At 38.5% G+C, this 26,516-nt stretch overlaps 1 protein-coding gene across 1 annotated transcript in view; it reads left to right on the plus strand.

Annotated features, from left to right (window-relative positions):
- SORCS2 (sortilin related VPS10 domain containing receptor 2) overlaps positions 1 to 26,516 on the plus strand; it is a gene marked incomplete at both ends in the record, with an annotated part of 569,250 nt that overhangs the window by 472,356 nt on the left and 70,378 nt on the right. Inside the window, 4 exons of the mRNA XM_081999338.1 lie at positions 5,415 to 5,479; positions 7,661 to 7,779; positions 11,793 to 11,882; positions 24,239 to 24,418. Coding sequence (XP_081855464.1) covers positions 5,415 to 5,479; positions 7,661 to 7,779; positions 11,793 to 11,882; positions 24,239 to 24,418 — 454 coding nt within the window. The remainder of the gene's footprint in view (positions 1 to 5,414; positions 5,480 to 7,660; positions 7,780 to 11,792; positions 11,883 to 24,238; positions 24,419 to 26,516) is intronic.

A 26,516-nucleotide genomic window follows, 5' to 3' on the forward strand; every position in this document is an offset into this window, starting at 1 on the left:
CCATGGCTATGACAAACCACTCCAGCTCTGCTGTTTGGATAAAGGTGGCAAGAAAAATGGTTTTGTTAAAAAGTATTTACGCCTAGGGAGTAAATAAGTAGCAGCACACGTTGGCTCTGTAGGGCATTGGCTGAATCATTGAAGGTGCGTCTTTCAAAGCAGATGTGAAGGCGGCAAGGCCTGAAACACAAATCAGGCATCATCAAATGCATTTTTATCTTGTATGAATCAAATCATAGTTTTGTCTCCCTCAGTAACCAGGTTGTCAGGAGTCAATACCATTTTAAGCTACCAAGCAAAAACATCTGCATGATTTTGACTTGCTTTCTAGGCAAGGTGGTACCTTTAAGCCAATTGCTAGAAATTGGTCAGTATCAACTGGGAACTTGTAACCTTTTGGATAAACTTCATATTCAGAGATTATGAGAGGGGCAGGTAGAGGAGACTGGCAAGTTTTCAGATGGCCTTTGGTTGGAGGCTCCCACACAGCAGTGAGCAGGTTTGTTTTGATTTGGTTTTATTTTCAGACATCCTGCTTGAAGCTGTCTCTTTATTTAATATGCACCCAAGTGAACTGCATCAAATATTTAACAATTAAGGGTTCCACTGGAGGAGAGAAGATATATGTCCGTAGCAGACTCTACTTGATGAGTGTTTGCAGACAACTGCTCTCCTACAAAAAGAGCCTGGACTACTGGAGACAAGTCTTTCCTGCTTGAAGTAAAATATGAATCCTAATTATCATGCAGGAGACTGATGCTTATGATTCACATTTTGAGATGTGTAGTGTTACATGGTAGTGGTAATTTTTCTTCATGTGTATTACATAAATATCAAATTTCAGGTGTTTTTCTAATACTGCATGCAACTAGAGTAAGAAAATACTGGGGCAATTTGAGAATAAGAGAGTTAGCTGAATAAAAGAAAAATTATTATTAAAATAATGCCAAAGGTCTCATAATTGTAATTCTTGACAGAAAATTCTAAATTTTTGGAATTTTGGCATGGTTATTTAAAAGAATAAAACACCTAATGGTTGCATCATGGAATATACATTTATACACAGACCAAGGCAGATGCAGAGAGCTTGTTAGTCCCCTCCGTTGCACCATTTTCATGCTGATGCAACGCTGTTAACATCAGTGGAATTACCTGGCGGAGCACTAATGCAGAGACGTGAAGAATTAGGATATACAACAGCTAATCTTTCAGGGTAACTTCCCTAAAGTCTAAAAAACCATATGCATAAGAAAGGTCTCTAGTGTTCCTCAGGAGACTAAATTCATGCCTGAATGGAAACAAAGGTGCACTGATTTCCCTCTGCTTCTCATTGTGTTTTATTAGGTGCAGCTTTAAGACATAAATGAGTTTAGACATGCAGAAAGGCTGCACCGGGGCTGAGGCAATTTCACCTCTGCACCACCAAAAGGGGGTATATTGCAGCTTTTCTTCCACAGGATTGGTGCTCAACTGCCACCATGATCTGGTGATTTAAGAAACGGAAAACTAATCCCTACAAAAAGTTCTGAAACGACATTCTGCAGGACTGGTTTTCCCAGGAGTGTCAACATGGTGTCAGACAAGCACAAGGGACATGATGGGAACTTGTGTTCACAGGAAAGGGAAGAAGCATATTGAGGCCGTCTATGTTTTACACTGCTCTACGGTCAAGTTGGGCTATTTTAATTCTGAAGTGGTGTAACCTTGTAACCATGCTGTTACATGATCTGAAGTGCTGGCATGTTGCACTTGCTTTATCCAGCATGATATACTTGGTTAAGAAATATTCCTTCTCCTATAGGAAGACTTGTCTGATCTAAAATTAACGTTCGTCTGAATTTCACTGGTAATTTTAATGGTTGAATGTAAAACGCTAGAACAACCCAAACCAGAAAACCCTAAGTTCAGTGGCGAGCCCTCTTTTACCCAAGTAAAACAAATAAACAAAGAAATGGTCCAAGATTGCTGAGATATGAACGTTTTCATTGCAAACTAGTGTGAGAGAAAAAGGGGGGGAGGGGAATTCTAACCAAGCCACGCAAAAAAACCTGCTTAAATTGAGAAAAATAAATAGTTCCTGAGAAAGTGCTTGTTCTATTTGGGGGAAAAAAAAATTAAAAACTGATGCTGAAATGCCAGCTAAAAAGGAAAAAGCTGTTGGATTATCAGGGTCCATTGCATCTGTGCTTTATAAAGCAGAAGAGGTCCTATCTTAAAGCCAGCTGAGGAACAGTAAACTGTGCTTGTGAATGGATGTGTGAACACAATCCTCACACTGATACAATGCATTTATGTTGCAGTAGTAATAGGTTTGTAAATGAAAATGCAAAAAAATAAATTGTCTTAGATTTCTTCCTCAATACGAAAACACATATAATTGAGCCTTCCTTTTAAATGGATCATTTACAGTCTGTGTTCCTGTATGTACATTGTTTGCCCATCATTTTAAGAAAGCTATATCGCATGCGCAAAGGGACCTGTGTTTAGCCTACATAATGTCATACAACTTTTCCTTTGGTTCATGATTTAAGCACAAGTGAAATAACAGTATTGCTTTTTACAGTATTGTTGCCAGAGGAGTCCACTGGCATAAGTAGATTAGTTTATTCTTCAGGGGTATAGCTTTAAGTTCTCTGCATTAGCTATACTCTGTTCTGAAGATTTTCTTAGCAGCCCCATAATAGATGGTGTCTTTTTTGCAATAAAAGGGCTATTCCTAAGCATTTGTAAAGCTGTGTAAAGGGACTTCGGAGTTCAGAAGCTCTGCTCTATAGCTGACATTCAAAAGTAGAATTTGAGGGTAGTAAACAGAGTCTCTGCTGTTATAGCTCATATGTACAATTAGAGTAATTGAAAACATAAAACGTGTTTTTGAAATATTCTGCTCAATTTGGGCCTTGCAGAATGGATAAACTCTGCACTTAAAGGGTACATCTCACCTGTTAGACTTGTTTGAAGTTAGAGATCTACAGGTATTGCTTAATGATAATTTCTTTTGGCAGCCTTGTATCTTCTGACTTTGTAGGGTCACCTTTAAATTAGACAATTCCCAAGACTGGGACCTGGTAAGTTCAACGGGATGTCTGAGGCAGTGAAGGAGAGGCGAGACTGGCGACACAGAACGGGGTGGCTTAATCCGGTAGAGCGAAGAGGAGAAACGCTTGTCAAACTGCAGCACGGGGCTGTCCTCCTAAACCTTCTTCACGGTCAATGGACACCACAGGAGGTGATCCAGCTGGTTTAGGAAGAGAGGACTTACCCTTTGGAAGTAACTGTTCTCCTGTATAATGAAGGATAGTTTTAAAAGGGGGAGTAGGAGAAATGTCTGAACCTCAGGGGGAGAGAGGTATTACTTTTTCTTGGCTGGGTTAAAAAAAAAAAACCCTTCCTTGTGATTTATTCACATCTACTCAAATAAAACTCTAAAGGAGAAAAGTAGTCTGGGTTGGAGATTTTCATTTTCTGTATCCATGCAGTGTTTGTTAGATCAGTTACAACCTCTTGCACTAAAAGATTACACTGGAAATGAGACTAGAGGCTAGTTGTGCCAGCTGCCACTGTTAGGAGGAACAATGTAGACATGAGATCATTGTCACTTCTGAGCTGTTGAAAGAAATACGAGAAGGTAAAGATGGTGACAAATGCCTCAAACTGTGCTTATGAAATTGTGTGTGATAAATTATAGATATAAGAGGTTATTTCAAAAGTACCCAAAAACTACCTTTGCATTATTGATGGCAATCAGCATGTCAATCTGAGCCTTGAAAAATTTCAATCCTAAAGTTTTTGTTAGTTTGTGGTTCAGCTGCATGAGGTCCAGCACAAAAAATAAAGTATTCAGTAAACATAATTTTCTTCCTCCAAAAACCTGACTGCAGAGTTAATAGCAGGTTTGATCTGGTGTGTTGTGAATATCTAGAAAAATAGATACAGTGCACACAGCTAAAAAGTTCACACATCCCTTCCTTCTGCTCGGATATATTCGGATATATCAGACCTCAGTGAGTGTAACATCTTCTCTGACTTAACATGTTGCCTCCAAAATGCTAGAATAATTTGTGTTTCAGAAACCAATTTCTTACTAAATGGAAGATTTTTCCATGCATTTACTAAAAAATTCCCCCTAGAAATGTCCTTCACATCTCATGGCTTGGCGAGGGCTCATCCCTCCCCCTCCCCTTCCTTATTCAGACTGGTAATTTATCTTATTAGGGAAAAACAGCATATGTGATTATTTCTGGTTGTTATGCAGCAGTGGAAATCATCCAGTCTCTTCCCCTGGTCTGTGTTCCCAAGGAGCCACCGATTACTGAGTCTGAGTTTTAATCACTCCTCATAAATCAATGCTATTAAAATCATTAAACAATGATGTAATTTCAATCCAAAGTATAGTTTTATTGCATTTGATTATTAGTAATTGTATCAAAACGATAATTTTCTCTTACATATTTTAATGGGCTTTTTTAATATTTGCATCCAGCTGCACTTTATCACTCGATGTATCTCCTTTGTGTGTCTTCAACTCGCATCTGCTGACTTGATGGACTCTTACCGGGCCAGTGAAGGGCCTTGTGAAGAGCGATGTAGCTATGGGAGTGGGGCCGGATTCTGCTTCGCTTATGTCAGCTCAAAGCTTTCTCTGCAGATTCTGCCTGACTAATGACAACGGAAGGGCCAGAAAAAAGTGCAGCTGAGGCTGCTGTCCCCAGCTTGGGATGGAAGCCCTGAGGGTAGAATACTCATCTTTTGGCTGAGAATATTTGACATGGGAGATATTAAGAGAAAATCAGCCTGTATTCCCATTACAACTTTTCAAAGTTAAACTGCACCTTGATCAATTCTGACTGAATTTCCTTCTCAGGATATTCCTCTCAGAATTATTCTTCACTTCCTTCCTTTGTCAAAGCAGAATCTACTCTTCTCTTGAATATACTAACCAAAGATTTATCAATTCATTATGGAAGCCATGTGTCAAGTTTAAGATATTTCTAATAAGAATGGAATCTAAGTTTTTTTAGCACTAAATCTGCCTTGTAGTCTCAAATGTCAAAGGTAATTGTAAAAAGATGCTCTAGCACTTGCCAGTGCATGTGAGTGTATGCGCATATAAAAATGTATGATTATGAAGTTTTGTTTCCAATTTTGTACCTGTTTCTGTTCTTTTTTCCAATTGATCCTATTTGTATGCATATTTTACTAAAAAAGATACTAAAGGCATTTAAGAAAAACGTGTCATGTACAGAAAAAATAGTTTCCATCTAGAAGTTAGTAACAAGGCATTATAAATGGGGTTTACTTTAATTTCCCAGCTAGAATATTAAAGCGGGTTAGTATGAGATTCTCTCTTTTCTTCCATCTACATAATTATTATTCTGTAGCTGGCTCTGCATAACTTGATTATATTATGTTCTCAGGGCCGTTGCTGGAGTTGATGGAGACCCTGATTTAGTTCATATGGAAATCCAGGACCCCAGTGGAGGTATGCAGATGAAAATGTTATCAATTGATACCCTAGTGTATAGTAATTTCTCTTTGTTTTAGAAAGTACTTTTTATATTGTTTTTAAAACTAGTCAGAAGAGAAATTGTGTAAGTCAGATTCTTTCTCTGTTTATCTGTAGTCAGCAAAGCTGTCCTGTTATATAAAAATACAGTATAATTTTAAATTTACTTGTTTTCCACTCTAAGACGAATTGACGTCAAGATGCTATGCTCTGTTGAAAATGTCCATTAATAGCGCAATTTATTCTGGCAGTTAAACATTGAACATTTTTTCCCGATTTGCAAATAAAACTGGCAGTGCAGTGTTAGTGCTGGGTAAGTGTCTGTTAAAGTGAATCGTTTCATATGTCACTCCTACTGCACTAACCACCATCTCCTAGAATTTCCTCGTGTTACAGTATCCAGTATACTTTGAGATTTCAAAAGGAAAATAAATGAAAAAGTGGATTAGCAGTCAGGATATGCTGTACTAAAGAGTCACCATGATTCCAATGCTTGTATAGTTTCTTGTTACTGGTTGTACCCTTGAAAGATAATTTAATTCCTTGAATCAGATCATCTGAGTTCCTGCGCAGTCTTAAAAATGAGTTGTAAAGAATACACAGTTTGACTTTCCCTGATCCAGTAGTTTTTCTTCATTTGAGCTCTCTTAAAAAATCAAAGTTGCCATATTAAAATCTGGATGACGAAGTTTCTAAATCTTTTAGCAGTGTCATTTCTGAGACTTGGTGACCCCTACACAGCACAAACTGCTCTGTTTAGACACAGTGTTAAGATGATTCTTCAGGAGCTGGATGGAAAGAATTTTTTTTTTTTTTTTTTTATTTAACAACAACAGCAGAAAAAGAAAAACCTCTCATGAAATATCTCCTGACTGGGTTCTCAAAAAAATGACTTTGTGCACTTATGGTCAGTACAAGCATTGCCATTGATTTTAGTGGAAACAGTATCTTTGTACTACCTATCTGATAAAGAACTATAATGCTTGTCGTGAATTATGAATAGCTGCAAGACTTTTCCATGGCCCATTGCTGTGCTTGCTCAAATATCCATGTGCTGATGACTTGGACATAAGCGGGAAAACTTGGATTGACTCTAGCTGCCTCTTAAACAGATCCAGATTTTAAAACAAGTATTTGTATCTAGTATACCAGTTTGGCCTTTTCTAATTGCAAGTCATAAAGTGTGGAGTGCATTTCCTATCACACTGCAAAAGTAATGAAGGACATGCATGGGGGTGCATTATTTGCTCTTTCATACTATATCTGGAGCATGGGGAGAATTAGTGATCTGGACACAGGATTGTGTCTATAACATTTTTCTTGCTGCCACTGGGAAAGTCACTCAAGTACTTTGTGCTCAGAAGCTTGTGAGGAAAGGTGAGCTGTACGAGGGCTTGAATGTAGGAGAAGGTCTTTGGGCCACAGCTGGTGTAGGGTAGGATTATTGGCTCTGCTGTCTTTGATAAGAGCAGATTGCATCAAAGATACAGTGAAGCTGTTCTGACAGCCCAGACAGAGAGGGTATTCCTTGCCCATTGCTAACTGGAGAGCGAGGCGATAGCCTTCACTGATATAAATCAGTCCAGGCTTTTTCAGCAAGGTATTAACTCTGAGTACAGAAGTCCTGCCCCAACAGAGCAGTTCCAATAGCGTAGTAATAGCGTGTCTTAACTTTCCTACAGAGGTTTGAAAATAGCCTTTACAATTCTGCACGCTGCCTATTAAAAGGAATCTGATTCTCTTCTCACTCATCACAATTTTATACTGGGGTTGATCTATTGATTTCAGTTATGTTGTGTCAGGCTGCCATTTCTCCAAGTGAGTAATTCGGATCTGTGCATAGGTTAAGTGAGAAAAGACGCTCCTTCTATTATCCCCACCCTTGAAAGTCTCATTCATCTAACCCCTAATCTCTCTGGACCAGCAAAATTTGGATAATAACAGGCTGCCTTCCAGGAATGATCTGAACTGTAAGCAGTTAATATATTCTCAGTACACTGGAGATTGAAAAACTCTTGCATGACAGTTTAATATAATAATTTTACAACTAAGTCGACTGGCAAAGGCAGTGCTTTCCCTACATGAATAACATTTTATGCTGCTTGCTTCTTTTTCCCTTGATAGCCATCTCATATGTTTCTGTCTCTCTTCCCTCAGGTTATCGCTACATCACTTGCCAGATTCAAAATTGCTCTGATAAGACAATGACAGTCCAGTTTGCTGGTGGTACTGATCGGGATTCCCTGACTGTGCAGGATGACTACATATTTCTTCAGGTACTACCACTTTCTGGAGAGATAGCCTATTTTCAAATTAAAAAATAAAATTTTAAATAGTGCAGCAACACTGTAATTTAGGAGCATGGAGAAACCTGCTCCAGAGTATGAACAATGATTTATGAATTTTTACATGGAACAAAGCCCTCCCTTATCAGTCAAAAAGTAAACCCCAAACCAATGCATCTTTGGATGGTCTTTTGGAACCAGTTGCCTGTTTATACGGTTGACTTTAATTTATCACTGACCTAGCTTTAACTAGATGGACATTTTCAAGTGGATTGTGTGGTTCAATGTTACTTTTCATAAATACTCTTGTGTGTTAGGCAAAATGTAACCCTTTCATTTTCATGCTTACAACCTCTACTGGGTCGTTTCCAGGGCCTCCATAGCACAAAAAGGATCCCTGAGAAGAGCATGCAAGGAAAGCCACCGACAGAGTAGTGGCTCAGCTTCTTCACATGGCTTCTCCTGTGAAGAGGTTTTCCTGGGAAAGGATTTATAGAACTGTGCTTAGGAAGCAAGAGGGTGAAACAGCTATAGCTGGGAAGCTTGGAATAACCTGTGATTGTCCAAATTACACTGGGGTTATTTCATTCCCAAACTACAAGACCTGCATGCAGAAACATGGGCTGGGACTCCCATCAGCCTCATGGCACCATGTACAGCTCAGGCACACTTGAAAATTTGCTTGAGACTGGTTGTGATTGGAATCTGTCAGAGCTACGAGCTTCTGAAAGAAAGGTTATGTCCTACCTGGTTTTTTTAGATTTTTCTAGGGAAGTTGCTTTTACTTTCCTCAGTGGTTAGCTATTATTTTTCCCTTACTTTGATATGATTCATTTGTTGCAAAGGCTTGTTTATTGACTCTTGTAGGAAAGCAATATTGTGGTGATGGATAACTCTCCTCATTGCTGCCTTGATGTACATCAGATTGGCTTCTTTGCAGCTTTCCCCCGTTGTGGCTGTTTCCTCCAAAAGGATCTGTACATTGATAGAGACAAAATATGCGCCCTCTTGTTTGGCACAGCAGTTTCAAAGGCCAGCGTGGCTTAGAACATTTAGCACCACAAAGAAACAGCAAAATGGATTTGGAAAAGTATTTTTGAGTTAAAGCAGGTCTAGTACTCCTGGCACTTTGTTCAAAGGTATTATTATATCTGTGGCTCCTCCCAGGTACACTCTAAAATCCATTTTACAGTGTGCAGATAGTGAGAAGTGCTTCACACTGTGTGAACTTCCAGACTGCTGTGCTCAGCAAAACACAGGCTGCTTCCTCTTCAAGCATTTTGTTTTGCCAAACGTCTTGTATAATTGCATCTGGAGCTGTTGTTGCCCTATCTCATGCCAGGCATGGGCAGACATGCAATGGAAGTGCAACCTGGAAATGTACACGTAATGTAATGGACGGTTACTAATAGCGAGATGATGCCATTGGTAACGTAGTTTCTGTAGATCTGAGACATGTCAGTGCCAGTAGAAGAGATATGCATATATTCCACGTGAGGGGGAAACATCTCTAGTCTTTTCCTTTCAGACTTATCTGCAGTAAATCACAGTATGTAATATAAATCTATCCTTTTGATAAATTGGTTTACAGTTAGCCATATCTATTTTACTGGAGGATAGAAGATGACTCTGGGATCCTACAGTCATGTCTGATGTGCAGCCACCCCTGAGGTGTGATGCAGGACACAACTGTTCCAGTGAAACCATGCAGTAGCTGCACATCAGAGAAACAGCATACTTTTGAAACCACACGGAAATTCTTTTATCACTAGACTAAAATATTGCTATATAAGTTGAAATATTGCTTTATCAGTTAGGATCAGACCAGAGACTCCTTAATATCACAGCAATATCTATCAGGAACAAGTTGGGACAGAATCATCTGTGCAAAAAGAGAGGAGAGTTTGAGACTGTCTTATTGAGCCTGGCATCACTCTCATCCCCTCAGCTGTGCAGCTGTGAATCAGAGCGTTGCAGGTCTCCAGGTCTCCACTTGTAATCCTGGCTCAAATCTGAGACTTGTATGATTTTAGAGGAAGATCTCAACCCCATTTTTTTAGTACGTCTATATCCACAAAGATCAGGAACTTTCTAACACTCCTTTCTTATCCAGTTTGCACTGACATTCAGACAGTTTCAGAGGTGATTTTAGTAGGAGGATTAAAGTTTCAACACTGTGTTTAAGCACAGACCAGCCTTTAACATAAGTGAGGCTTGACATGATTAGCTGCTTCAACGCTGATTCTCTGCTGCCTTGTATCATTTTCAGTCATTTAAAATGAGTGACATAAAATAAATGCAAAATGAACAAGAAGGCTATGAAAAGATGGATAAGACTGCTATTTAACACTAATTAAATAAATGGCGAGGTTTTTGGTTTAATCCATCATTTAACAAATCACATTCCTAAAGGGCATCACATTCTTTCTACCACAAAAAAGGAAATTGATTTTAAAAAAGAGTGAAAATTATTATAATATTAAATACCTTGATATCTTTAAAATATTCAGGCAGATGGACTTGCTGTCATGCATCAAATATATTTTTACCAAGCCAAGTTTTTATGCTTCAGCATAGTCTGTTTTCCAAATCAGGTTCCCTTTTTAAACACAAAAGTTGAGGAGGGAAACAGTGAGATTATGGTAGGATTTTAAATGGGTTTTCTAGGTCAAAGAAAGAAGATGAGTCTGTGTTTCTGTTCCACAATCTGATTTGTCGTTGACAGACAGAGAAAAATTTTGTACATTCGATTTAACTTCCGTTTTCTTTTTTGACCAGTCCACTCCTGCAAAGCAGCCACCCTATAAACTTAGTGAAAATGACTGAACAGCCATTACCTAGCTGATCTTCTGAAGGGGAAAAAAAAAAAAGAAAAAATGTGAAATATTATTTACTGAAGGCTAAAACCTTTGCTAATCTAATCTGATGGTGCTCAAGAGGCTTAGTTGGAAATGTGCCGATTTATATACCAGCACAGATTTTGGCATTACGTTTCTGACTAGAAAAACCTAGGGAGGCTCTCAGTTGAGTATTTTCATAGCTGGTTATTTAGAATCTTCCTTTTGGTACTTTGGAACACTGTTCATGTTGTTTTTTTTTTTTTTTTTTTTTTTTTGTGAATAAGGTAAAAGTCTTAAATGACCAGTGCATTCGCTATTACGAAGAGGAGAAAGGGGCTAACGGGTAGTAGTCGTAAATTGGTGCTCCTTCAATGAGTGTTTCTCTTGGCTTTCTTTGGTGAAAATCTTCATAAACTCCCAAGTATTTTACCTAAAAACTAATCTGTCCTCAGTTCCACACATGCAAGCAGTTGAAATACATGTTTAATCTCTCTATTTGAGCATATAATTGTGTCTTCAGGACTTATCGCTTACTTTCAAAGTGACCAACTGATGGATTCAGAATTGCATCATTGTCCTCCATGTGGCATGTCAACACCTTACACTGGGAAATGTTTTATCCTGTATAGAAAATATTAGTCAAATATAGCTAATATTTTACATAATGTTAGTATGATTTATTTAGCTTTTATTGCTCTGCTTTGAATAACACTGTTGGAGTACCGCTTGCCCTTGAGGTACCTGGTGTTCATGGCCAGCGTACCTCCTCCCTACCTCTTACTTGGAGGGTGCTGCAGCCTGGATTTCTATGAAAGGACCGAAATGTGGGAGGCCAATGGGTACGGAGATATCAATAAGGACTGGGGACAGTGAGATGCTGAGGTCTCAGGTATCACCCGTAACAGCTGAAATGGCAAAAGAAAGTAAATAACTTTTTTTCTTCCTAAAGAGGCAGAGAGAGAGCCTAAGAGTTTGAATCTCTTTGGAATCTATTTTCTTAGAATTTTTTATTTATTCTTCTAGGAGTATGCTGTGCAAATTAATCATGTGCAGTAGAAGTAATAGCTATGTATTTCAGTTGCAGGTTAAAAAAACAAGTCTTCTATCGCAGACTCTTTAGATTTAACATAAACTATCACAAAGTTCTGTTTTTCCTTTGTATAGACAACATCAGCAAATCGGACCAAGTATTATGTGTCTTACCGTCGCAATGGATTTGTGCAGATGAAGTTGCCAAAATATGCATTGCCAAAAGTAAGTAGACACATTTTCCTTTCTATTTATACCTTTTTCTGCTTCTCTTTCTACATACTCTATCTTTGTTCTTTTCTTTTTTAACCTCATTATTCTGATATAATAATTTCTCCTTGCAAAGATTTCTGAATCCTATTTGTGGTATATTCTTACCCTACTGTTTTTGTTCTAGGAATATAGTAACTCATAAACCATAGAGGGGAAGAACATACAATAGCTTGTTTGTCATCAGTTACTGCAATAGTTTTTGAGCTTTGCTTCCACAAAGCAGCGCTATACCCAATAACAATGTAATAATATTGAGTGAGTGTCCTTTCAAGAATCAATTACAGTTTAATTCCACATGGTGCTTTCTGGTATAGACATGAATAAGAAATAAGAGAATTTTACCAGTTGATGGTGCTCTATTGCATTAAAGAATCCCAATAAGAACTTTAATTACTTAACAAAATGACAAGGCTTGTTGAGAGGTTCCTTCAGTCTAGCATACATTTATAGTAACAGGGTTTCTATATTTGCATAATAAATTATCAATAAAGCATAGACAGATATTTACATGTGGTCTAAGTGATGCGATTGAATTTTTGTGCTGCATTTGATGTGTTTCATAACTTTATATATAGTTAGAAGGCTTCTACAATCCTGAAGAAAAATTACTTGGAGGTTTTAAAGACCTGGCTGGATAAAGCCCCAAGTAACCTGGTCTGGCCTCACAACTCACCCTGCTCCCAGCAGGGGGTTGGTCTAGAGACCTCCTGAGGTTCTTGCCTTTTCATGTGATTCTGTGTGATTCTTATCACTTATTTAGTAATGAACTAAGATACGTTATTTTTGCATGTCTTGAAATGCAGAGGTTTAATTCATTGCTCATCTAATGAGACAGTGGAGTACAACGTATTTCCTGCTTTTGTTGTTATTGTTCTAAAACAAAGAATGTAGTTAATGTTTTTTCATGTTTGATTTTTTTTTTTTAATCTAAGTGTTGGTGTGTAGTCTTCTGGTTTTAAATATATAAGATATTAACAAAACCCTCAAATCAAATCCTCAGATATTATTTGGGATATACTTCCAGTAGCACCATGTAAATATTTATTTATTTGTCTATTTTGACAAGAAGTGTATAGCCAAGGACAGGTAAATACATCAACCCTTCCATATAATTATTTCAGTGATTTTAAGGCCTTCAATGTAGCTTTATGCTTTCTCGGGGCAATGTGTAATTAGGAAAACAACAGGAGAGTATCTGGTTCTAAATGTTAAAACATGCCAGGTGTGCACATCCTGAGGGACTGCAGCCCTTGAGCAGCTCCCATTGCAGCAGGAACACCCTTAAGGAACTGCAGCCCATGGATGACCTATGCTGGGACAGAAAAAAACAAGTGAGGGGCAATGCAGGAAAACAAAGAAAAAGCAAGGAGCAGCAGAAAGAAACCTTTCTGCAGATGACCCCAACCTCCTGCACAGCCTGTTGCCTCACTCAAGTAGTTGAGAAGAACCAAATTAAAACAAGGTGGAAACAAGGGACTTCAGAGTAGGAAGCAGGGAGAACAGGTTGATTAAGCTGATCCTGCAGAAGGGGGAAGAAGGCTGTTTCCCTAAATATTTAATTATTTATGGTATTTTTTCAAATATCCAGATCAGTAGTTAAAAGTATATGTTAGCTGGCAATAAACTAAATCACATAAAGATGGCCAAATTGCAAATGTTTTGCCCACAGCAAATTTCTTAAACAAGTGTCAGCACATCAGCTCAAGTGTTGACTATGCTAACTTGTGTGGGAAGATGATGTCCGTTTGGAAATGGAACGGCAGAAATCTTGTAAGAGAGGCCTGGGCATTTCTTTCTTCTGCTTCTGGATGGCCTCTGCAGGAATCTGTACCTTTCTGTTGCAGTTTCCTTCTCCCAGTAATCAGCTGCATTTGGCCAATACAGCACTGTTTGTCCATCCTGATACTGCCATCATGTAGAAGTTGGACATACTAACTCAAATTTTTAAGAGTTGCACAAAGTGTTATGATTGTAGAGGGTAGTTCATGTTACATGTGTGGATAATTACTAAAGCATTCAGGAAAGTGATTTTTTAAAAAAAAATTGATAAGTACTATACCTCCTTAATAACATGTGCCTCTGATTTAAATATCAATACTGCAGTACACTACATTAAAAAAAGGCATGTTATTTGGGTTCAGATCTAGCTATCTGACACATCTCAATAAATGGGTGGAGATTGTCAGAACTGAAGAACTATATGAGACTATTTTCTTATAGGCATCCACGTTTGTAATAGGTGAGCTTGCATCAGTTGTGAAGAGCAGCAAATGTTATGGGAGGGCTGGAGACACGGCACACAGTGGGTGACCCAGATATTGGTTCCACGGAGCCTTCCTTGGCAGCAAAACCAGTTTAAGAAGTCCTCCCCAGTCATTTATTTCTACTACTGTTCTGAAGTCCACTATAACCTGTGCTGTGTTTGTGGGACTGCACTATAAACAAGATCAGTGCAGCAATCTTATTGAAAAATAACCCTGGAAAAAGTATAATTTGTTTTTCAAAAAGTCAGATCAAGAGGCAACTTGACTGTAGCGAAGCATTTGCATTTCTTTTTATGGGGAGAAAATACAGAGTCTTAAAAGCGCTTTAGTAGAGAAAGACTACCGTAGCTGAGAGCTGAATCCAGATGCATTCAAATTAGAAACTGAGCTCAACTTCTTAATGGTGTTGGTGATTATGTATTTGAAAAATTTCCAAGGAATGTGACAGATATTATAGGTTTTGAAGCTTTCAAATCATAAATGAGTGCCTTTCTGGGAGATTTTCTCTAACCATATAGAAGTTATTTGCTCCTCCTGCATCTTATAAAATATGCAGAAATAATTGTTGGAAATTCTCTGGTTGGAAAGATAGCAGAGAGCGAACTAAGGGATCTATCATCACTTCTAACCTTAAAATCCATTAATCTGCAAAGGGTGCGTAGTTTACTGGAGATACGCTCTTACTGAATGCATTTCTGACATACTCAAAAAATGTCAGTCATAACTCACTAGTATTTCTGTCATATGTAGTCCCGTTTGTTTGAAATAGTGCTGCATGCTGAATTCTTTGTATTGGAAAAAATGGGTTTTGTTTATTTGTCTTTTTTTTTTCCTGGCTAAGCAGATTAACTCCAGGCTTGACTGAATAAATAAATTAGAAGTTAATGGTTTCATTTTGGATAGAGTCAACAGCAAGCTAGGAACAGGATGACTGTGTCATTTGGAAAAAGATGTTTTTGTGTTCTCCCTAGTTCAGACAGTACCCGATAAGCATTTTGATGATGCCTTCAAGAGAAGTTTCTTGGGTATCTGCGCACAACAGAGCTGAAAATTTCACTAAGAGGGCCTGGAAGTAAACAGATACCTGGAAGCCAGACATCCATTGGTTGGGTGGGTTTCACAGTGGTTAATGTGAGAAATTTTAACCTTCTGTAAATCACACATTTTTTTCAAGTGATTTGGTACCTTCACATTACAGCAGAAATTTTAGATACTGAAGTAAATAAGAACACAGCTCTGAAATTTTTCATCACACCATACTTCAGTGAGAATCATCAGAGTGCAGTAGAAATGTATCTTCCAATCCAGTTTGAACAGAAAGGAAAAGATTCCTATGAACAAATCACTGATAAAATTTTGCAAAGAAGCAGGATATCAGCAAAGACACTGGCACATTAAGAGTACATCTAGAACACGTGACTGTGGAATTGTTACTTTTATGGTGGTAGGAGATAAACAGAATGAAAGAATTTACAAATAATTTGGTTTTAAGTTTTGATAGAAACAATAACTTTTGAAAAAACTGAGTTTCAGGGTTTTTAAAGTGTTAGATTCTGCCTAACCAGGAGAAGAAGTGCATCTGAAAGAGTCTAGATTTCATTTTTCTCAAAAGAATTTAATGAGGCTTCAAAAAAATCTCTTTCCAAGTCGTCTCTGTAACGTGCTTCATAGAGTTTTTGAGCAGTGACTGTGTGCAGGGAAGAAAAACTGTAGCCGAGTCAGAAGATACTATGGGCTGGTCAAGGATGTGTCTAACAACATTAGGAGAGCTGTGCTGGAAAACCACGCTCCAGCTTCAGGGAATAGTGCTGGGCTCTTCATATACTATTCTTTTGCAGCATAGATGCGTTCCATGGAGATTTTATGTATGGAGATAGGATGAACATTTTCAGACTCAGTAATTACAAAATGTTATTGAAGTCTCATTTTCCTTTCGATATGAAGAGGTTGAAAATCTGCAAAAAAATCTTTCAATTGTTTTATATTGTTTGTATTTACATTTGTGTCTGTATTTGTCCAAATGTACCTCCGAAAAGAAACCTAGAAAAGGGTAAATGTTTGTCTTTGAACATATCTCAAGACCTCCTTACTTGTGGATCAAAGGCTGCTAAAAGCAGCTTCCAGACAAGCTTTACATGTGCTAAGTTTCTAGACTCCAGCTCCGCAGTGCCACTTAGATTACCTCTTTGTAACACATCATAGCTCCGTGTACGTACAGAGCCGTTGGGGGAGGCCATCTAATGAACAGAATTCAGACTTTTTTTTTTTTTAGCTTTTTTGCCTGCTGTTGAGAGACTGGTTTTTTTCAGTAGCATGTTTCAAACTGACACTACATTGAATTACACAGCTGTCTCCTGCGTTTGACAGGAGTCAAGTGCTGGTTGCTGCCAGGCAGAGTGATAGCAAAGGTTGGTGAGACCATATTAAAGGCTGCCTGTATGCTCCCAAAACAGAAGAGGAAATTTGGAGCACTTGTTTTAAAACTGAATTGGCTTTTATATTATATTCCATTTTACCAAGATGGCTTGTTCTGTGCTGCTAAAGCTAGATCAGGAGTGAATAAGTCATATGAAATGAATACCAAAATCAAGCCAAGAGCAGCAGGATTGCATTTGTGTTGTGAGATAGCTGGCTAGGCATGCAGGTGTGTTCCAGGGAGGTCTAGTGAGATCCAGGGGGATCCAGTGGTGGGGCTGTTCTCAGCCAGGAGCAGCCGAGGCTGCAGCCCGTCTGGAGAGTCATCACACTTGTACTGCACAGAGGTTCCTGCAAGCTCTGATTGCCCTTGCCTAGAGAAGTGTGGTGTGGAGGAGTACATTGGGTTCTGGTCCTTATTTGGGATTTTGAGTCATGCTCTAATGTGACTAAATAAAACTGGGAACCAGATCATTCTGGGAGTTTAAGCAAAAAAAGATCTTAACAAAATTGCTGGCCAAACCAAGGAATCTGCTACAAATCATGATAGTTTTAGTGTTGCAATTGGGAAGAATTTAATTATTCTGAGTTCCTTTCCTACCTCTGGTAAATAAACTCCATTGACAATGATCTCCTTTTATGAACTGACACAAGGCATTCATTGATTATGCATTTGTTCATGCCAGCTACAAAATCTTAATAATGTGAGAGCCCTGTTGGCTGTTATATCCTACTGCAATCCAGAAAGTTTAGTTCTGAAAAGATATGGTGTGGAAAAAGCTTCTTTCATCTATTTTGATCTCTGTATGTCTTCTCAATCTTGTGAAATAGGCAGTAACATAAATTTTTTCCAGTAACCAAGATAAAAGAGAGTATGGGGAGGAAAATAAAAATAAAAGATTACAATATTTAATGTATTCATTGTAATGAATCTCCTATGCAAGCCTTTTATCAGCTCCACAGAATCTTTTCGTTTGATTATCCCTCCCTAGTGTCCTTCTGAGGGGCTCGAAACCGCTCCACCTCTTCCTTGCCTCAGTCTGAGATATACATCACTATTTTATCCACAAGTTTTCTTCCAAACTTGTCTGTATCATCCAATAATAGATATAACACTATCAAGAGTAAAATATTTTGAGCAGTTTTACCCTTTCTCTCTAAATAGCCATCAATCTTTTGCATCATGTGTTCCCTTCTCTATCAAGCTCCCTCTTACCATAACTTTTTCAAGGATTCATTAAATGAGTCCGTTCATTAACAGCAGAAATGGCAGGAAAGATTCCTGCAGCCCTTTTGTCCACAGACAAAGTTCTCTTGAGGCTCGGGCTGCATGATGGTTGGATTACAAAATACTGAGTCTATGAGAGCTCATTTAGGAAGGCTTTTAGTCTCCCAAGAATTGTTTCTCCGCTTGGGTAGCGCCTTCGCCACCTCTGCTGTCCATCACTCAGGGAGGCTTAGGCTGAGGTTGTTCCTCTGTGTGAGGCAGAAGAGCAGTTTGCAGCTGCAGCAGGACTACTTCTCCATCCTCTGAAAGTCCACTGGAGTGGCTGTTGAACAAAGAATAAGGGAAACAAAATAGAAATACAGGTAGCAGTGGTGTTCGATGCAGCAGAAGTATTCCTTTCCCAGGCGGTATCACAGCACTAGCCAGTGAACCTGAGCTGTAGTAGCTGTCTGGCTCCTCCTGTACAAATCCATCCGAGGTGGATTCAAAGAACTGTTCTTTTCTTCACAGTGTAACTTATTATTGATTTGTCTCCTTGCACCGTTTTACTCGGCCAGGCAAGGAAGATTAGGGAGATTATCTTTGGGATATGTGCCATCCAGTTACCTTGATTGTGCTTAAGAGATTACAGGGGTATAAATGTGCGGTGCAACTGGAGGTCGAGGCCCCGACTACGCAGCTTTGAGTGCTTACATCTGTTGCACTTCTGATACATTTATCCTTGTGATTCTCTGTTTAATTTATTGCTTCAGGTTAACGTATTGCCCAACCACAGCACTAAAGATTGCAGAGGGGCAAAATTCTGACACTGGACTGAAAATTGTAAGATTTGAAAAACAGGAACTTTGCGGTTCTTTTTTATTTGCCTTATTGACTGAAGTGCTGCAGTCCTGCCTGTGTAGCATTACACCGGCTATACTGAACCTTTCCTACAGTGTTTTTACTTAATGATATTTCCTGTGTCATCAGCACATTTTACTACACACAGGAGCATTGGCTTGCTGTATGATCCTTGCCACCTTTCATATCCTTCTCTCTTCAGGGTGTAATTGTATTTATTTGTGTCGTACAGTATCTTATCACAGTTAGTAATATAGTGAACCATATTGAGCATTTCTTGAATATAAAATTCTATAAAATATTAGCAGACTTACAGGCTGTCAAGTTACTAAATATTGATGGTATGGGGGTGTATACAGTGAAAACAATGCCTTTCTCTTCCCTTTCTCCTCTAAGCCTCTTTCCTTCCCCCTTCCTATCCTCAGCTCCCCAAGAAGTCAACTCTTCCATTTGTTTAATGCTTTTTGGCTTCTTGACTGATTTTTGATTTGGTGTTCATTCAGCCGCCTGTGAAAATAGACTCATCTTCATGAAAAACAGATAATTTTGGAAAAACGTTAGACTGATCATGTTGGTATCTCTGTGTTAAAAGCAAAAAAAAAAATTCCAAGCAGTGTGGATTTTTTTAAGAACTAATATTTGATTGTTACTCTGCACTTGCTGGAGGAGTTCTTGGGTGCTTGCTCTCCATTGCATGGCTGAACATGCACAGTTCTTTCAATGTCACGGGCACACCCACAGACTCATTTATTTTGTTTAATAGACCAGCTCTCTCCATGTTATACGAAGTTTCTTTGAAGTGGTGCTCATCTTTTGACACAATTTGACCTTCTATACATGTCTAATTATTTCTAATATCACTTTGAAACTGTCTTTGTGTTTACTTGAACAATTCTGTTCTCTGCTGCTCATGTAAGGTACAAACACAGCAGCTTGCAAGTCCCTGAGAGGGCAGGAGTGGTATGACCTGTCACTGGATGCCTTGTTTAATCATACCAGTTTTTAATACTTTTTCTTTTATCCCTTGCAGGATTCATTTAGCATTTTTGTAGAAAAGTAATTCTGATTCAACAGCTACCCTGAATTTTAATTCCATGATCATGTTGAAATTCATGTTTGTTTGGATATTGTTTAGTTTTTTAACATAGTTAAGAAATTATAGCTCTTAAATTACAAATAATCCTGTCTCTTTAATGATATTTCTATTTCTCTGTGTAACATTTCAAGTAATCTCAATAAGGTGTGTTTTTATTTTCCCCTGTTTTCACAGGATCATAGACAATAGACATGGGAAGGATCTTGAGAGGTTCTTTTCCAAATCACGGTTATCTGCCTACATAGTCCTGACAAATATTTGTCTAATCTCTTAACAGCTCCTGAGGGTGAAGACTGCTTTACCTCCCTAAGCGTTTTATCCTCAGTGTGTATGACCAGGCCCTACTATAGAAGGATGTTCTGATGTCTAACCTACATCTCCTTTGCTGCAATTTGTACCCAGTATTTAAGTCTATGTAGACTTAGAATTTCATTCCGTTTCCCTTGGGGTGGCTGTTTACATTATTTGAAGGCTGTTTTCTGTCTACTCTCATCCACCCATAGAGAAATGACCCCTTGGGCTTGATTGCGTGGTGGATTTTAGAGCACTTTGTAGGCTTCTTTGGTTGCACCTATAGGCAGACCTATCCCTGGCCCTGGTGTGGTCCACTGTCTTGCACCTATGAGTAGTTCCACAGGTCTTTTGTGATGAACAGACAGACATCTGTGCTTAGTGTGGTATAACGTTACCGAGTAAAGAGAGGACAAAGGAAACATTGTGACAAAGAATTCACAGAATATAGTGCACAAGAAGCACCTTAGCAAACAGAAAGAAATCTCATGGGGTTTTGGAGGTTAAAAAAAGGAGTTTTGGACAATACACCTACACCTCAGAACTGTACAAAAGCTTACAACCTAAGAAGATGAGATAAAGTAAATGGAGAATGCCAGTATTTGGGAAGCACAGTTTATTGCTGATATAAATTGCCACTGGTGAGCTTTGCAAAAACAAATGAGACAGAAAGAAGTGAGAATGGCAAGAGCATGGATGCTTGGGTCAGCAAGACATGAAACAGTGCAGTGTGGCAGACTGGACAGAGCAAAAATAAAGAAGTAGCAATGAGAGAAAGGGTGTCCGTGGGGGAATGGGCACCCCACAGAGGAAACAACATGGTTGCTACGGCAAATCTGGAATAAGATTGTGCCTTGGGACACCTGAAGTGCACAGACTCTCTCATTTGAGCATGAAAATGAAAGGAAAGCAAAGAGCTTTAAATACTGAATGTATACAAAAAAAAACGGCATGAAGATAAACAAAAATATGGGTAGTGACATTAACGAGTGTTCCAAATCCTGAAGATCTTTAACATCAGTAAAGAAGACCTTTGTAAATGAACTTGAATAAAACATGTGTGAATAGCATAATCACAGAAAAATTAGATGATCAGCAGGATTTTGAGTAGCCTGCAGAATACAGAGAGAGAAAGCAGGAGGTCCAGCCAGAAGGCAATTGCAGTAGTCCAAGCATCAAATAATCAAAGACTAAATGCTTTCCGTATAGGATCTGATGAGATTACAGGCTAAGGTAGTATCTCTGGCCGTGAATTAGATAAAGAAATAAAAAACTTGCATTTCCTCAATCAAGATATTTCTTCTTTCTCAGGTGTCCTTACTAGTTAACACTTTAGTGACAGTAAGTTCTGCCTGGTAATAGCTGACATCCCTTCTTTATGCACTTGTCATCTGTTGAGCAGTGGGTAGCTGGGCTGAAGGCTTGGACTGGGCACACTGAAGACCGAGCGTCTGTATTTGTCAATCAGTTCCTTCTTCCTCTTTTTAAATTCAGCTTTCCAGGGCAGGAAGACTATAAGAGACTATTCTAAAATAGTCCAGACTAAAGCTACAACAGACATGACAGTTTAGCTTTGTTTTAGCTAGATTTTCAGCAGTCTGTGTAATCCAAGATGTTAAAAGATAAATTTAAGAATCGGGCATGAAATTTGCAGTTTTCCTTACTTTATCAATTAATTTCCCCAGAGGATTATACCATGACTGGGCCGAAAGTGTTGTGCAGGATTATTGCAAGATACTATAACTGAAGGACTGGTTTGCTTCTTGAGGGAAAAGAAATCACTGTGAAAGGAAAATAGCGGTAAGGCTGAACTGGAGATCTGAAAGTGTAAATTCTGAATGGAAGGAACAAAGTTCAAGGCAGTGGAAGGGCAATTTCACTTGCTAAAACCAGGGCCTGTTAAGTTCTTGCCTCAGAAAAAATTGGCATCCAGCAGCCTGAGTGTACAAACCTCTTTCTTGGTAACAGTCGCTGCCAATAGAAAAGTCAACTTTCATTTGTTGCAGTAAGCTTCTCCAGTCCAAGCCCTCTTTCTTTCACCAGATCCCTCCAGTCTGCCCAAAATTAATACTCCTGTCCTTCTGCACCACACTTTCTGGCTCTTTGTGTGCTGCTTCTGCTGGGTCAGCAGCTCCTACCCCACCCTGAGAAAGGAGAACCAAAACTGGGCCCATCGTCCTAGCCCTTGCCTCTGCCACCACAGGCCACCCGTACAACCACTGCCACCCCACCAGTGCCTGGGGCAAGGGAAGCGCCTTACCTACATTCACTGGAGTGTTGTGTTTGTGTATGGCACTGCATAAATGTTTTATTATAATAATGTAGATGATCATTTTGCTGAAAGCTCCTGGCATCACAGGAGAGTAAGAGTTTTCTAAAGGTTTTCACGTGAAAAAAAGAACTCTTTCTTTACTCCTTGCTTCACTGCTTGCTCCATTTCCATCCTTAAAGGGTAATCATGGGAGCTTTTCTCACACTGCCAAATAAAAAGGTGAATTCACTGTTAGATGTGTTGTAATGTGGGCTACCCAGCTATATACTTAAGGCAGGAGGTGAAGTGTTCTGTACATGTAAGAGGCTTCTTAAAGAACCTGTTGGGATCAGTTGCTGTGTTTTGCTGGCATTTCTGTCAGAACAGCTACTATTTTGTACTCGGATAGCAAGAATTAAGGTTCCTTCAGACTCTCTGCTTCTGAGTAATTTTTGAGTACAAGAGAAAAGAGATCTATTAATGGGATGCTAAGCAAAAATGTACTTTAGTACACAGTGCAACAAGAAAGCCTTTGAAAACCGCGTTGAGCCTTCATTGATAAGAAACTCCCTAGGTTCTTTTGTGTTGAGATGTGTCAGATATGTAAAAATACTTTAAATTTAACTAAATGATTAGTTACTTAATGGGCATTTTTTGTTCATATTAAAACTCTTTCCAGTGTATTAATTTTATTTTTATTAATGTATTTTTTGAATCTAAGTGCTTCAATTGCATCATGCATATTGCCTAACGCATGACTCCCATGCTTTGCCAAGCATTCAGTGTTTCTCCGTGTTAGTCACATTTTCTTTAGTCTTAACTGCATTTTTGTAGAATTTGTTTTATTTCTCTCATATAGTTCTACAAAGCTGTTTGCTTGATATATATATTTTAAGCAGATTTTCCCCAAACTCATATTCTTTTGACATTTTGCTAGCTTTATTTTGCGTTCACTCCATCGCCTTAGTTATTTTTCCAGTAATAAGGTGACCAAAACTGTATACAGTTTCTCAGTTAAGTACCAAGGTCATAAAGAGTTTACAAGCTTTCAGTCTCTGGGATTAGATGTCATTTCATATGTAGCCTCAACATCTGCCTTTATGCTGCCATATCCTATTGCAAAATCAGGTCCTTTTTTTCTGTTTGCTAAGCTTAGTTCAGTGTTGCTAGTTCCTGATTTATTTCTTCTGTTTAATATTAGTGTTAAATTATTTTCCCCAGATGTGCATTTTTGTTCGAGAAGTTTGGAGTGAGGAAGCTGGGAAAACTAAAAGAAAGCTGTTGCAATATCCACGCCTTAAATTCTTGAGAAATGAATGCAGAATGTTGACTTGCATGTTATTGCTGTTGAATATTTAAGTGGATCCATCTACATAAATAGAGAAATTAGCATTATGTGCTATGATATACATGAACTGTGTGCATGTTATGTACTACTTCCTATGTGTAACTGCTGTAAATTATATCCTCTTTGTGCTATGTTATGCTTTACCCTGGACAAAATAGTTCTTAATCCTCTAGGTACCTGAGGATTGTTTTTTAGATTAGCTTTGTTTATGTTGTTTCAGCCTTTCAATGACTCTCATCCAGATCTTGGAAAGTAATTTACCTTTGTTTTTTGCCTTCTTTTCCAAAAGTCATTTCCCATAAAAGTCAAAGCAGATCACAGCTTTTGCACATTCATGATTTTTGGTCTTCAGTAAGCTGGTTTGCACTCTGATAACCTGGAGCCAGAAGGTAGAGACTGACCACCTCAGAGTGGAGGGATACAGCATGTTGATTAGTATTATGCTGAGATACTACTGTCACTGAACTTTCAGATGCATTCCCCCCTCCCTGTATTCAACTCTCTGGGCCAACTTATTGTTTGTAAAATAGAAATTATGGGAAAATGAGTAATTTGGTATCTTATTTTTTCTCCAGGATTTACAGATAATCAGTACAGATGAAAACCAGGTGTTTGTGGCTGTTCAGGAGTGGTACCAGACAGACACGTACAACCTGTACCAGTCTGACCCACAAGGTGTTTACTACTCTATCCTGCTGGAGAATGTGCGGAGCACAAAGCAGCCAGAAGAGAGCGTCCTCATAGATATTCTGGAGGTAGGTCTTTACCTCTTCCAATGTGTCTAGTCTGAGTGGAGTTTTTAATTTTTTTTAAATTTATTTTGATTGAGTATAATTAATTTTACATTACTATATTTTCACACTTATCTTTAATGTAAAAAGATTAGGATTTCTTTCTTATTGATAGTGCATTGTTACTACTTTCATATTTCTGCCTTGCTCTGCTAATGTGCTGTGCACTCTAAGACCTGGATTCTTGGTATGGGGTTCCACGGATGTGCAAAACCAGAATTGGCTGAGGTGGGTTTTTTTAAGGTATTGAAAAGTGAAGCTGGCAGCACGATTTATTATTGAAGTAAGAAGTTATGCAGCTGCCTACGTACAGTTTTTTTCTTCTAGGTGACTCAGTGATACACTTCCTGACTTAGAGCAGGACATCTTTTAGGTTAGTAGGGTCTTAAAATAGTAATCCTGTGAGCCTTATGATAGGTTGTGTCAGCTCTGACAAGCAAGGAACCAACGAAATAAGATATTGGACAGCAAATCCACCTGCTTTCAGTAGGTATCTTGTGCCAACAACATTTGCTATGAGACAAACTCTCCCGTAAACAAATCTATCTTGGATTGTAACATCAGTGAACTTGGCAAAAGAAAAGACTGTTTTGGAAGAGTAGCACAAAGTGTTATCAATTCTGTTCCTGTTGATGACGACATTTAAATGTAATAAAGTGTACATTTGCTCTGGTTCTGCTCTTTCTTGTAGCACGTAGCACTGGCTATTACCAGGATATTAAACTAATGGACCTTTGGTCTGACACAGTTTGGCCATCGTTACTCTCTAATCTGCCTGGTGTTACTTGAAAAAAAAACCACTTTATAAGTGCACCAGACTTCTTTGGAAAAGGTTTGTAGTAATTCAGGGTACACTTACAGAGCTGTTAAATGGCTGTAATTAGACTCTTCTGGCGGGGGTGGGGGAGCAGAATGAAAGTAGTTTTTTCCCCTCTTATCTCCTCCATTTTCCTTTAGCTTTTTCTTTCCAAATGGCTGTAGTAAAACAAAAAGGTGTACCATTACCAGTGATTATTTTCTAGACTCTACGTTTTTAGAAATTAACCTTCTTAATGAGTGAAGCTATACTTTGTGTGCAGCCACATTCCCACAGGGTGATTTATTGAGAGCATTAGTTTGCAGCTCTTCGTTCCTAATCACTCCGGTGGGGTGCAAAGTTAAAAGGGAGCCTGGTGCAATCTCTTCTCCCTGCATGACCTGTAGCACGTCATTTCAGATAAGTTGTACAGAGATGCTGCTACTGGCTGTCCTTTTGTCTACAAGAGTTATTTACTCAGTTCAGTTTCACTGATGATTTCAGAACTTCACAATGTTACTGTTATCTTTTTTCTACTGTATTTCTTCTCATGTTGTGTGTGTGAAATACTTGTTCAAAGAAGGAAAGAAAAAGAAAGGTAAAGCATTAAGTGACTGTCCAAAAGGAGCATGCCCTTGAAATTTGTGACTGTCCAAAAGGAGCATGTCCCTAAAATTATATCAAGTGCTGCCAATGTCAACCAGTCACAAATTTTACATAGACATATTTGCAAATGGGCATACTAATGTAATACTTCTAGATTGGATCTTGTAATGACTCTTCATATGGGTAAGAGCTACATAGGTTGCAACATACATTCTTCATCCCTTTTTTCCCAAACAACAGATCATATATATTTAAATTTTAATCACAAACTTTTATTGTATACCTATATTTTTATTATTTCAGTAACTGCTGCTTATAAACATTTGTGGGGACATCTGAACAGTGCTTCTTTCTACCAAGTAGTATAGAATATTGTTTGGCTGTAAAATCAGTAATGTAACAATGCAGCAATTAATGTGTCACAGAATATATAGTCATAGCAGAAAACCTGTTTAGAAAATAGGTTTATAAAGTACAAAGTGCTTTTCTAAGAGTATGGGGGAACCTCTAACCCCTGAACTGTTTTGGAAAAATAGGTCCTCCAAGAACTAATCCAAAAGTACAAAGACAATCAAAGGAAAGGTACTTTTGAATTTCCTTGTGTTTGTCTGTCTTGGGTTAGCAACTGAACAGCTCATCAGATTAGCTGACCACTCCACA

The sequence above is a fragment of the Phaethon aethereus genome, assembly GCF_964289735.1.
Source record: "Phaethon aethereus genome assembly, chromosome: 4".
NCBI classification, from domain to species: domain Eukaryota; kingdom Metazoa; phylum Chordata; class Aves; order Phaethontiformes; family Phaethontidae; genus Phaethon; species Phaethon aethereus.